The 13,648-nt window shown below is 46.1% G+C and overlaps 1 protein-coding gene across 1 annotated transcript in view; it reads right to left on the bottom strand.

Annotated features, from left to right (window-relative positions):
• PIGL (phosphatidylinositol glycan anchor biosynthesis class L) overlaps positions 1–13,648 on the bottom strand; it is a 53,347-nt gene that overhangs the window by 11,908 nt on the left and 27,791 nt on the right. The window contains exons 3-4 of the mRNA XM_059486840.1: positions 7,604–7,694; positions 1,816–1,883 (exon numbers count right to left, since the gene is read on the bottom strand). Coding sequence (XP_059342823.1) covers positions 1,816–1,883; positions 7,604–7,694 — 159 coding nt within the window. The remainder of the gene's footprint in view (positions 1–1,815; positions 1,884–7,603; positions 7,695–13,648) is intronic.

Genomic DNA, 13,648 nt, shown 5'->3' with positions numbered 1-13,648 from the left:
ACTGCTGCTCTGCAGAGCTCTGCTGGCACAGGGGCACAGGAGAAGCCTCAGTTTATGCTCTCAGAGCTGCCTGGACTGGCCAACATGTGAGAACTCATCAGGGCACTGAGAGTCAGGAGTGATACAGTCACGCTCTACTTCCTCCATAACACAAACTGAAAAATAATGAGGGCAAGCAAGCCACTAAAAATAAACTTAACCTTTCAGCAGCCACGGCATCACTCCTGCCACATGCAGATGATGGGGCTACCATGATTAATTCTGCTGATTCAGGACTGGAAGGGAGACAAGACACAAAGCAGCCCTGAGTTAATGAGAATTGCTCGTGCTCTGGTGTCCCTATCAGCATGGATCTCATCAGCCCAGAGTGTTCTGCTCCAGCTGAGCACCAATGCAGAGCTCTGGCTTCAAGGGAATTGTAGACAATGAGCATTTCCTGGTAACATGCTCTGAGACAAGAAGAGGGTTAGATCCACACTGCACACACAGGAAACACAAAGCATGAAGGTGGGAAAGTGATTTCTGAACAGCCACAAAGTAAGACAAGAGCAGAACTGGGATCAAAATCAAGTTTTCCCTAAATTTCTCATATATAACTCAGCTGCTAACTTTTTTTCCCATGATCTCTTCAGGGTGGAGGAGGACACCTAACAACCTGCCTTTCATTCCTCTTTGTAGGTCATAGAGCAGTCGAGTGAGCAAACAGAGCTCGAGGCAGCTGGAAGCTCTTTAGGCCCTCTCTGCCAATGGTGTGAGCATTGGTCATCAACCTCTGCTCCTCAGTCATCAACCTCTGCTCTCAGTGTTCAGCCTCTGCCCAACCTCTGCTCACTCCTCAAGCTGTGCCTGAATCCACCTCCCCACTCAGCCCAAACACAGCACTGCTTCTTTAACCCCACCCTCTCCTCTGTTAGGCAATTCCAGAAGTTGCTGGGAAAAGCCATGATCCCCCTCTAACACTGAATTCCAGCCATCAAAGCTCTCAGCATCTTCCCAGAGGAGCTGGAGGTCCCAGTATGGGACCTGTGGCACTGCAGCTTTCTCTAGGCAAGTGAGAAAGGCAAATCACTGTGATGTTGTCAGCAAGGACAGCCAGAAGAATTTGTTTATTTGAATTGCACAGATGATTCAGAAAACGAATGGGTGCTATAAATACAAAGCTGTACTTGCAAAGAGTTCTTCTCATGCCTGGGAAAGGCACGGGCAGCTCTGGAGGAAATCTCTCTAGGACACAGAAAGGTCTGAATGAGCAGAGGGTTAAAGTAAAACACAGTGGTTGTCTTGCCAGCAAAATCTGAGTGATTTTAATAAAGGGATTTCTGTCTATTAAACCATCACAACATGGAGACAAAGGGTAAGGAATGTAGGAATAAAATGGTGAAGGAACTAACAGACTATTCCTAAAAGTGGTAAATAGGGACAGCTCTGGTGAAAGAGCAATGTTCTTGATCAGAGAGGTAAATTCAGGTACCTGGACAAGATGGCAACATCCTCTGGTGAAGAACTTTCCAAAATCCACCTGCCACCAGCTCAGCCATCAGGTATTCACACTCTCCTCAAAGCAGAGTGCAAAGTGATCTGTGGCATATTTTAGTGGGATCAAGGACATGAAAAGCAAAGAGGGCCCAGTGAAAGGGAGACTGGCAAGGCCCCAGCTGATGGAACACTAAAGATGCTGTGGGTCATTTCCAGAGCTGTGGCAGTTTCTCCAGCCAGTGTCACGTCCCACAGCCTGGCTCTGAGTTGGAGCAGTGAATTGAACACTGCCCTGGTTCTGTTTCCTCAGCAGCCCAGAGCAGTTTGCAGACATTGTACCTGACAGCCTTGTAGAGGGAGATGTGGTTGGCATGGCCACTCACTCCTCCTGCATCAAACGTCACCACCTGCAACAAACACACAACAAGAAGCATTTAGGAGCAGGAGGAGGAGCCTGAGCAGTTCCCAAATTTGACATCCAAGCTCTGCCCCAGCCCGTTGTGTCTAACGAGCTGTTTATGTGTTGCACAATGAGGCCTTGTGTGTGAACTCCTCATGCCACAGAAACACAAGCAAACAAACAAGGCACTCTGGAAGCAGATGAGTGCACAGCCCAGCAGCCTGAACAACAGAGAGGTGACAAAGATCGTGTCCCCACTGGCAGGATGCACTTGTTACTTATTACCAGGGCAAAAGGTCACTTTCAGAGTGATCTGTTGCAAATGTGTTCCTGACCCAGGAGGTCCAGCTCTATGAATCACTCTCCCCTGGACCTGAGAACATCCTCCAGTGCCTGTGGATGACAGGGGGAAGCCATGGTTCAATCAGGACATTGCTGCAACACGAGCCACACAAGCATGTATGACTGCCCTGGCTCTGAGAGGAGAAGCAGCCTTTTTAAACAATCTGAATGCACTTTTGTACAACCAAATCAGGCTTTTCATTGAGTTAGATTGTATTGTTAATTGCTTCTCTGCAGGGAGAAATGGGAACTCCAAAATGCAGAAGTAATGTGTGCCCAGAGCCCAGAACAGCCCTGGCTCCCTGCCCTCAGACCCACCCACAGTGTGCCAGGCTGAGGCATCACCCTGGGACCCCTCCCTCTGTGCAATGGGCACTTAAAGGCTCCCAGTCCCAGCCAGGCAGCCAAAGTGGCAGCACAGAGTGTGGAAAGGACAGGGAATGTGCCATGCTCTTTGCAGGGAGTGACAGTGACAGTCCCTGGGCAGTGCAAAGCTCAGTGCTTGCCCTGGGAGAGGCCCAGCAGCAGAGCTCCCCACAGCTCCCTTCTCTGGGAGCAGGAAGAAATCATCCACTCCCACGTTCCAGGCAATGTTTGCTTCCTTGCCAGCTTGTTCTCTCTTCAGGGAAGGAAATGCTGCAGCCCTGCTCACTCACAGCACCTCCCTTCCCAAAATCTATTTTATATGCAGAGCCTGGAGCACTGGGTGAGAGATCAGGGGAAGATCAAAGCCACCGAGCCCATCCTGCAACCTGCTCCTCCAGCAGGAGAGGCCCTCCCAGCCAGGGGATATTGAGTCAGGAGGGAGAGGAAACACAAAGGCAGTGATGAGAAATACTTCAAACCCCACAAACTTCACACAAGCCTGCTTACAAACCCACCCACCCACAGTCAGACTTTGCCCAGTGACCAGCAAGCCCCAGGTTGCTTTTTGCTGGCAGGAGCTGGTGGGACCAAAATTGGTTTCATTCACATACAAAAAAGCATTTTTTTTCTCTGTTTTATAAGGAGAAGAAGGATGTGTTTAACCTTGGCTGCTGCTGCACATCAGCACTAGCAGAGAGCTGTGCAGGGCCATGGGGCTGAGTCCTCCCTGTGGATATCAGCTTGTGGAGGAGCTCATCATGAAATTCAGCACAGCTCAGGGTGAGCACAGCACCCTGGATTTTACAGATAAGAAAAAAACACACTCTGAAGTCACTGCTACTTAGAGTGGTACTTCCCTGAGATGACAACATCCCCCACTCACTGCATGCAGAATAAATCCCTATTCAGGTGAATAACAGTGTGATTCTGATAAGGGCTGGACTTGCACTAAATCTTTTTACTCAATGGGGACAGAGAGAGGGTTTGGTTTGTCTCTTCTGCCTGCTCCCTGATTTTCATGTAATTTTTGTACAAACAGAACATTTTTAAGCGCAGCACCCTGCTGTAAAACGTGGTTGAAATTAGCCAATGGGCTCTAAAGGCTTTTGAAACATGCATGTGCACATACATATAAATACAATTGCATTATTCCTGTTTCCTTAGGAAACCAAACTAAAAACCCCAGACAAGCCAAAACACACATTTTTTCTTCTGTGGAGGTTACAAGAGAACAAACCAGAAGACTGAGATAAGAGATTTCAGTGAGCAGACTAAATAAACTAATCACTGTTTTTACAAAACTGGCTCGGGCCAACTGTGGGAGCAACAAGGCTGGGCTAGGAAATATTCTTGACATGGGAATTATCTGTTCAGAAACACCTTTGGAGGTTTTCCTTCTCCACATCTGTTTTGAAACAGAAGCTGCTGAGCTTATGTAACATCTGAAGCAGCTGAAGAGATTACAGAGAGCCCATTTTCACTTGCTGTAGCCCAGTTTACTGTTATTGTTTACTGAATTGCCTGTCTCTTCAAATAAAGGGATTTTTAAGTACAATTCCCAAGGTATCTGCACAGTGACTTGGCCAAGGTGGCATTGCTGTGTCTGATCCCTCTCAGCACACATCTGGTTCTGGGACAGCAGGGATCTCCCACCCTAAATATATCATATATCATCTAAATATCTATATAAGTAATCAGGGCTCTGATTCCACAGCACCACTGTGCTGCTCATGACTTAAAGCAGGCAGCAATCACATGTAAATCAATCCCTCTGGCTTCAGGGATTCATTTCATTGATAAGGAATTTGAATTTCTTTCTCACATGCTGAAGATATTTTCACACGGGAGCATTTGCTCCTTCCACACGGTGCAGCTCCTGCTGTGCTGCCTTTTAACTCCCAACCTGAACCAGGCTGATGATGAAATCAAGCAAATAATCAGGACAGGATGAGAAAACCTGAACATCTTGAAAGTGTCTGGCTTAAAAACAGGCTTAGCCAGTTCTGGGAGCGAAAGGCTGGGATAGTAAATATACTTCATGTGGAAATTATTGCTCAATGAAATCTTTAGGGCAAGAGGGAGTTCCCTCCCCACACCTGTTCTGAAATGGGAGCTGCTGCTCTTGCTGGTTTTTCTTCTGGGTGACCTTGGTATTCAGGAAATGGAGCTTTCACTGGTGGAAGCCAGAGCAGCAGCCAAGACAAACAGGTCCAGAAATCCCTTCCGGAGAGGGGAGAGCACAGAGGAAATTACTCAATTACCAGCAGAAGAGAAAACTCCTGAGAGCTCTGGAGTCCATGATCCCTCCTCACACCTCAAAGCTGAGGTTCTCCTCTTCTCTCTGGTGTCACACAGAGCTTCAAACACAGCACACATCTGCTCAAAGGTCTCTCCTTTTTAACAAGAGCCATCCCTTAAAATGCCACAGCAAGCAATTCCCCTTCTCATGGCCTTCCCTGAGCATCTCTCCTTGCACTCCCAGAGCCCAGGGAGGCACAAACTCCCTCTGAGTCTCTTCTGAGTTTGGAGATGTCTTTTGTGTCTGATTTAGGAGCAACAAGAGCCAGCCTGGAGCTCACACAATACTGTGTAACTTCTTTTTTTACACACCAAACACTTCCTAATCTGGATCAAGACAAAGCAGCCTTGGCTGCCTCTCCCTGCAACACTGGCTTTTGCTTAGAAATCCAGCAGGCAGGAAATAATTCCCAAAGTCTATAAATTAGTTTTGGCTTTGAGTACATCATTAATTTCTGTGTCTGCACTATTTAATGTAGAGCTTGGATGAAATATGTGCCTGTAGCTCCCAAAAAGATTGAGCTACTCCTGGACTTCCAGGGCAATTGAACAAATGAGTAACCATGTAATGGAAGGAAAGCACACAGAACATGAGGGACTCCTTGCCTTGCAATCCTTCCTTTCAGACATGCTGGAAGTGCAGCCCCTGCTCCATTCCCAGATGGCACACAACATGTTCTGGAAATAAAGATAATAAAGATACCACTGTCCATGCTGTGACTACTGGGGGAACTGGGGAAAGTTTTCCCACTGGAATAGCTACAACAATACACATCCTCCAGTCATGCTGACTCCACTAAGCTGGTCTGAAACTCTGTTAGTTTTTGGTTTTTCAAGGCTCTTTTAACATGCTCAGCCAATTCTATCAATTTCAACATTACTGATAAATGGACTCAGTTTACCTTTCAAGGCAAGGCTGTTGGGTTAGAACAGCAGAGACATCACAGAGAGCAAGCTCTGAAGTTTTAAATTGCACAGTGTTTAACAAAGGTACTTAGGTACTTCTCTCACTGTTGTTGGCAAATTCAGTCTGCTCCTAAATGAATGGTATTACAGCAAACAGCTGAGACCTGTGTGATTGCTTGGGACACTTCAAATAATGAACATTTCCAGAGCAGTTCATTACCAGCTGCCCCTGGTGCTGCTGCTGTGTCCTGCTGCAGTGATTTGTCCTGCTCAGTGCTCAGGGAAGAGCTAATGGCAATGCAGGGCTCCCATCCTGGCAGGGCCAGCACCATGCCTGGGAATGTTTCCTGCTCTGCAAATCCCATATTTCCCACTCTGCAGACCCCACATTTCCCTGCTCTACAAACCCCACATTTTCTTCTCTGCAAACCCCACATTTCCCTGCTCTACAAACCCCACATTTCCCACTCTGCAAACCCCACATTTCCTGCTCAGCAAACCCCACATTTCCTACTCTGCAAACTCCACATTTCCCTGCTCTGCAAACCCCACATTTCCTACTCTGCAAACTCCACATTTCCTGCTCTGCAAACCCCACATTTCCTACTCTGCAAACTCCACATTTCCCTGCTCTGCAAACCCCACATTTCCTACTCTGCAAACCCCACATTCCCTGCTCTGCAAACCCCACATTTCCTGCTCTGCAAACCCCACATTCCCTGCTCTACAAACCCCACATTTCCCTATTCTGCAAACCCCACATTCCCTGCTCTGCAAACCCCACATTTCCCACTCTGCAAACCCCACATTCATGCTCTACAAACCCCACATTCCCTGCTCTGCAAACCCCACATTCCCTGCTCTGTAAACCCCACATTCTCTGCTCAGCTCAGCCCTGTCAGTGGCACACTCCAGGCTCCCCCAGCACAAACAGCTGGAGTTTAATTTTCCCCCAGGCAGAGATCTAATCCTTCCTAACCATCCAGAGGAGCTCTGGTGTTTTCAGAATTTCTTCTGGGGTTTTGGTGCACTTGTCCCTGTGCCCCTGAGAGTCACAAACATGCAGTACAAATCCTCCTGTGTTTGGAGCTTTCAGATTAGATTAAAACCTATCTATTCAGGGGGCCAAAAGGCACAAAAGGAGTCCAGGAAAAGTGCATTTGTCTCTGTGCACAGCAATGAATTTCATGGAAAATTAGCCTCAGAATCAATACAAAGTTGGATGCATGATGCTGGTTTTGTGCTCGTGGGGCTTTCATGCTGCAGGAGATGTGGTTTCTTGTTTTGTGAAGTGCTGAAAGGCTTTGAGAGTTTGGTGATTTTGCTGCTAATCAGTGTGTGACAGTGCCATGCCTGATCAAAGCAGGGTTCAACAGAGAAGAACAGAACACAACCCTTTCCATGCTTAGGCCCTTATTCCTGTTCTGTGGGAAAAAACCCCAAACTATTCCAGTGCCAGGAAATGTCCCCAGTTTAATATCCTTCAATCCTGACCTATAACCCTGCTAATCAAGCTCTCTAACACACATCTGCCAATGGGCTTCAAATCTAAGCCTAAATCAAAGTCTAAAGCCCAATTTGGCTCTCTCCTTCACATGGTTACTTTAAAATACAGAAACCATTTGAAGAGCTAGAAAAGTGAAATTCCTTCATTGTTCATTTTTCAGTGGGAAGCAAAGAAAGCTCTCCTGAGAGAGAAGATACATCCTAACCTCAGAGACTGCACAGAAAGCTTCCAGAGGGAAAGGCAAAGCCCAGAACACTGGCTCAGGAGCAATGTTGCAATTGCCAGTGCTGCAGAAAGTGTCACATTACCAGGTTGATGTTCTTGGCTTCTATGTGCTCCAGGACAAGAGTGGCCAGGAGCTGAGTGTTCCACTCTACAGCAGGATTATCAGGAAGATCCCTGGAAATGAGAAGGGCCATCAGTCACTTCACTGCTGAGAACTTTGTAGAGACCACTCTGGAACAGAGGGATCATTTTAATCACAGAATGAAATCAAGATAAATTTATTTACCAGATAAGACCAGCTTAAGAGTCTTACAAGCTTGGATACTGGAGGGTTGAAAGAGCAGTTTCAACACCCTCCTCATGGATTTGTCAAGGTCTCCCTTTCCTCTTACCATCAAGGCAGACTTTGTGACTGCTTTACTTCAAGCAACATCTATTTTGTAAATTCTTTTTCTTGATTTATCCCAATCAATTTTAAAACCCCTTTAAAAACACATTTTTCTGAAAGACCTCCCAGTCATAATCTACTGGTGAATTACATTGGGAAGGTACCAAGCAAACTCCTGCTGTCATTTATTCAGGAATAATCCACTAACCACAACCAGAGGACAGCAGAGTTGCAATTATATGGCTTGGATTTGATAGTAGCTGTTCATGTGTTTATTTTGTGTTCTGCATACCCAGCTGGTATGCAGAGCACACTGTGACTGAACTCCCTGCCTGGGTATTTTGGATTGCAGGACTCTAGGGGCAGGGACCATGAGCCAAATGCAAAATAGCACCAGACAGCCAAGAGAACATTCCATATTTACACAACTGAGAGCTGAATGTGACCCCCCAGTCATTATGTTTGAACGATGCCAAGAAAACATTGCTCACAAAGTTGCAAAGGTTATTAGTAACAATAGGATAACACACAGCTGGTAAAACCCAATAATGACATGTTTAACTGGGCTTTTTCTCAGACCTTTTCCCTGCTCTGGAAGTCTGATAATCACTGTGAGGTGGTTCAGCAGCAAAATGACAGCACAGCATTCTCCCACAGAGCCAGGGGCTGCAGCTGAACCTCTCCAGCTGTTTGCAGCCACAGCCCAGCCCTGCTCAGGCCTTGCTCCCTCCCTGCTGCAGGGACAGCAACATCTGCAACAAAACTACAGGGAAAGTCTCCTTGGCACATCCCAAAATAAACCTCAGCCTGGGTCTCCAGGAGAGATCTTCTGGCCACAGATTTTCCCACTGCTAGCAGTAGTTGGAGTGGAAGGAAGAGCTTTATGTCCAAACTGACCATTACATTTTTTGTTGTGTTTTGTGTTCCTGTTCAGCTCAGGTCCAAATAATGTGAATTAGAAACCCAAGCACAAGGGAAGGAGTTCCTGCACCAGGCTGCACATCCAGCTCTGCTCCCTGTAGCAGCACTACAGCAACAGAAAGTTTTGTGTTGTTGGCAATTCCCTGTGGGACAGACAGCACCTCTGGTGATGGACACCAGACACCTGAATTTCAGCCCTGGTGCATCTGGTGTCTGCCTCAGCAGCTTAACAAACCTGCATCTTTCACACAAACTTTCACACCTCCTCCTTGAGGAAGAAGTGGCCCAGGTGACACTGAAGGTATGACCAGTCCCAGCATGTCACAACAAGCCTTAAACTGAGCACATTTATAAAGATGATTCACCTAAAACATCTCAAGAAACAGCCACGCTGAGTCCAAGTGCAAGTGTGACAGGGCTTCAGTTGTTTGAACGATTCCTTCCAGGTCTGTCAAGCCTTAACCTGATAACATTAAAGCAGCAAATTATCCAACAGGGATTCTTCCACTGATCACTTGCAGTGCAAATATCATTCCCCTTTTTGGACAGGGCTTAAATGGAGGAAGTGAAGAGTCCCATTAAAACAGGAAGGGTGCTCCAACAGTGAGAGGTCAGGAAAAAAATGTAGGGCTTGGAATTTATGATGTCCAGGAGGCTTTGGTGTCATAGCCACTGCACTCAGCTTTACTGGGCTGTTTCCAAAAAGGCTGCTGGGTAGTGGAGCAGGTTTTAACTAGTTTAGACAGATAAAGATCATCCTCGTCAATGGAAATGAACAGCTGGAGGCAACGGTTTAGAATCCCTGGAAACAAAACAATCTGAAGGCATGAGCAAATTAACTCCATCAACACTGAACTGATTGAGCAGGAATATTCTACCCAAAATTCTGCTTCTACCCAGTTACTGCTGGTCATGAAGAGACCACTTACTGCCGGCAAGGAAAAGCAAATATTCTTCTTGCATCATATTTGTCAGGTACAGAAGAGAAGCTTATCTTGCCAAACAAGAGACACATGCACAGAAGCACATTCCTGACTCATTAATAGCCACGATGGCCCACGGAAGCATTCCCAGCTCATTCTGCAAACACAAAAACTCACACACAGCTAGCTGACAAAGCCAGAGGCACCCAGGGAAGTCAGCAGAACCAGATTCATTCAGCAATAAATACATTCATCTAGACTGCTCCAGGAAGTGACTTCTTTCACTGAAAGAGTTTGTAAAATACTTTATGAAGCTGGAAATGTGTTCCCATGATAGCAAGGGACCCACAGAAAACATGAGAGCTGTAATTTTCTGCCTGTGCTCTGGATATCAGTAACTGGGTACAATAAGGATGAAAAAGTGATGAAGAGAACTGAATTCATCCACAGCCTGGCACACAGGACAGGATTACACGAGGTCTCCACATGCCCAGGGAACTCTGAAGGGACATCAAACCTCAAAAACTACTCATAAAATCATACATGAAAAAAATATTTTTCCTAATATCATAAATAGGTTCTGCCCAAACCTGTACAGTCCCCCGAGGTGCTGCACTATTAAAATGAGCTGCACTCATTGCTTTCACCTTCAGGACCTTGTATGAGAAACATTCAGCATTTCAGTGGTTAACTGCACGCTGCCTTTCTGGCTAAGGCTGATAATGCCTCTGAGCTCAAGGTCGAAGGGCTGAGATAAAGGACTATAAAGGAGTGAAAATTAGCACATTCCCTGCAGCAGACTGGAGCTGGTCCCAGCAGACACCGTTCCCCTCCCTGTCCTCTGCCCCACAGAGCTCCTCGTTGCTGCTGTCAGTCACTGCCACACACCAAGATATAAATCCTGAGGGGGCTGTGGGAAGGGCACAGGGCTTTGGGCACTTGGCCATATTTCCATCAAACTATTATGGTCTGGAAGGGATGTTTATGGGATTCCACGTGTGTGATTTTGAATGCAGGTGGCTGCCTGGATGCAGGAAAAAATGGGGAGATGAATGGAAGGAAAAAAATATTTTTAATGGAATAAGGCACCAGAAGAGTTGTTTTCCCAGGAATTTTCAGTGAAACTCATGCTGTGCACTGTACAGGGAATTTACAGCTGTGCCAGGGGATCTGCAGCCTCAGGAGAGGGAAATGGAGAATTATGCTGCAGTGTGGGGAAGGGTCTGTCTCTGCTCACTGATTTCAGCATGTTCAGAAAACAAAATCCTGTACCTTCCTCTGTACCCTGCACCTTCCTCTGTACCTCTGTACCCATCCACTGGTGGCAAGAACCAGACAGGAGCCCTGGTTTTCTCCACCTCCCTGCCAAGCTGAGCAGAGCAGACACTGCATGTGCAGCTGCCCTGCCCAAGGCTGGCCCAGGAAGGAGGCAGTGAATTTCCTGGATGTCCTGGAGCTCCCTTGTGGGGATCTGTAAGTGCCCACAGCAAATCACATCAGAATAAGGCCTCCACCACCTCACCTTGTGCAGGCTTGGCTCAGCAGCCTGAGAATGAGAAATGTCCAAAATCATCATCAATCATTTCTGCCTGCTGCCAGCTCCTCTGCAGGGCTCTCCTCTGCCTGCCCTGGGCTGGAGCTGCTCTCCCACCCCAGCCTGGAACACTCTGCACCTTGCCAGCCCTGCTGGCCCTGCCAGCAGCCAGCACAGCTTTGTAGGCTCATCTTTCTAGGAACATTTGTGCTCAAGATGACCAGATTCCTGTCATTTGGGAGGTCACTTTTGGCCAAGGTAGAGATTTCAAAGCCCTCACAAATACATATTGCCAAGTTATACCCTCCTTACATGACAGACTGCTCAATCCCTGTCCAATTTTCCACTGCTCACCTTCCACAGAGCTCTCAGCAGCAGCCAGGGCGTTCAGATGGACAATCCTCTCATGAAGCCTTCCATGTAATTTATTCTGCTCATGAACTAAGCTCTCATGACTGCTCTAAAGGTTAAGTTAAAGCCAGCAGCTGGTCTGTGTGATGGCCATGTGGCTCCACACACAGCAAATGGGCTGTGGGATAACCTTGAGACCTGACCCTCTGTGAGCTGGGAAATCCCCAGGCCCCAGAGTCACCCCATGGGGACAGCAGGGACATCTCTGCTCTGACATGAAACCTTTGTGGGTGGCTTTCACAGGGAGCAGGCAATAGAGTGACTTCTTGGAGATGTTAAGGTCTCCATTTCCACATTCCAAGACACCAGTGCCAAACTTTCAAGGTGCCCATGTGATTTTCCATCCCACTACACACCAAAAGGGTCAGCATGAAAGAGCTTTCCCATTTCTTATTGCCTTTTTATCCTGCTCAACTTTAATCAGTCCAAGGCTAGGGACCAGGAAACTTTTTTGGCATGACTTCTCCTTATCCCCAGTGCCTGATTTTCCATTAAATCAGCCCAAAGGTCAGTGGGCTGATGGTGGAAGCAGTTGAGCTGTTGTGCACGAGGCTCCCAGCCACAAAGTGTTTGTTGGAACAGAGGATGCCCTTTGTATAGAGTTATAACTGTCTGAAATGAACATCTGGGCAATGAAAGTGGATCAAGAAGCAAAAGATCCCACAGAACAGAATGAGGTGAGTGCACAATTAGTGAAAAAGCCATGTGATGACTTGAGGCAATCAGTGACCTTTATATCACATCTTCAAAGTAATTGAAAAAAATGTGTAAACAGAAATTATTTCATGCTCTCCACAGTAGAGAAGAGAATTTTATTTTTGAGATTATGCAAGATAAGCTAAGACTGGCTAGCCCTAGGTCTTGAAGCACAGCCTCTAAATCCTGACTTTTATAACTATTTATAAATTCCTCTTCCTATAATGGGCAATTACAGACAGGAGGGAATTATTGCTGTTAGGCTGCATGTACATCTCTGATTCAATTGAAAATAGCCCACTTAGATAAATGATCAGCATCTTGCAACATCATGTTCTACAGAGAACAGATGCTGTGTGCTTATTGGAATGTAACAACCTCCAATTTGGGAGAGAAATGGACTGGAGCAGGATGCCAACTGTCAAATGAAAAGCCACCTACGACAGGGAAGCTCAAGAAATTTTTCAACCAGCACCATCCTCCCTCTCCTCATAGTAAAGAAATACTGATTATTCTGAGAGTTATATTTTAAGGTTGCAAATAATAATTTTAGGGTTTGGTGTAGGTAGAGAGTAAAGGAAGTGGGGAAGATGTAATGACTGGAATTTTAACAGTGAAATACTCTGGGAGAGCTCTGCATGTTCCCACTGAGCCATGGCCAAACCCACGGCTCTGACAGGTGACACTCCAGCTCCCTCCATCCCTCCCCAAAGACAAAGGTAATTAGGTCCTGAGGGAACACATTTTTTTGACTTGGGCATGACCATGTGTTTCTCTTTAAAAAATAAGCATCCTTTGGGTTTAAATTCACAGGAATTATGACAGAGCACAGGACTGGTTGTTTGCAAAGACCTATCCAAATGGCCCTGAACTAATTTATTTTTTTTAATGAATTATTGATGATTTCTCAGCAGAGACTGATGTCTATTCACAGGGATGACACAATTGCTTATCATAATTTGAAATCTGGTATTGATTTGACGTCTGTGCCTCAGTGCCTTGTTGATAAATTACAGCACAAAGCTCTGCAGGAACAAGTTCATATTCAATGTCTTCAAACAAAAACAATTGATGGTTCCTTTCAAGACCAGAAATACATAGAAGCTATGATGGCTAAAGCTAATTTTAAAAAGTAACTTTAAAAAAATAGTTTGGAGAGGGCATCAGGCCCTGCTGTGTAAGACAGGAAATAAAATTCAACTCAATTATTTCTGAATTGGTATTTAGTCACAGTATTTTTATCTTCTGCTCTTCA

Source organism: Ammospiza nelsoni, chromosome 21, assembly GCF_027579445.1.
Source record: "Ammospiza nelsoni isolate bAmmNel1 chromosome 21, bAmmNel1.pri, whole genome shotgun sequence".
Lineage (NCBI taxonomy): Eukaryota > Metazoa > Chordata > Aves > Passeriformes > Passerellidae > Ammospiza > Ammospiza nelsoni.
This window is presented reverse-complemented; position numbering and strand designations above follow the sequence as displayed.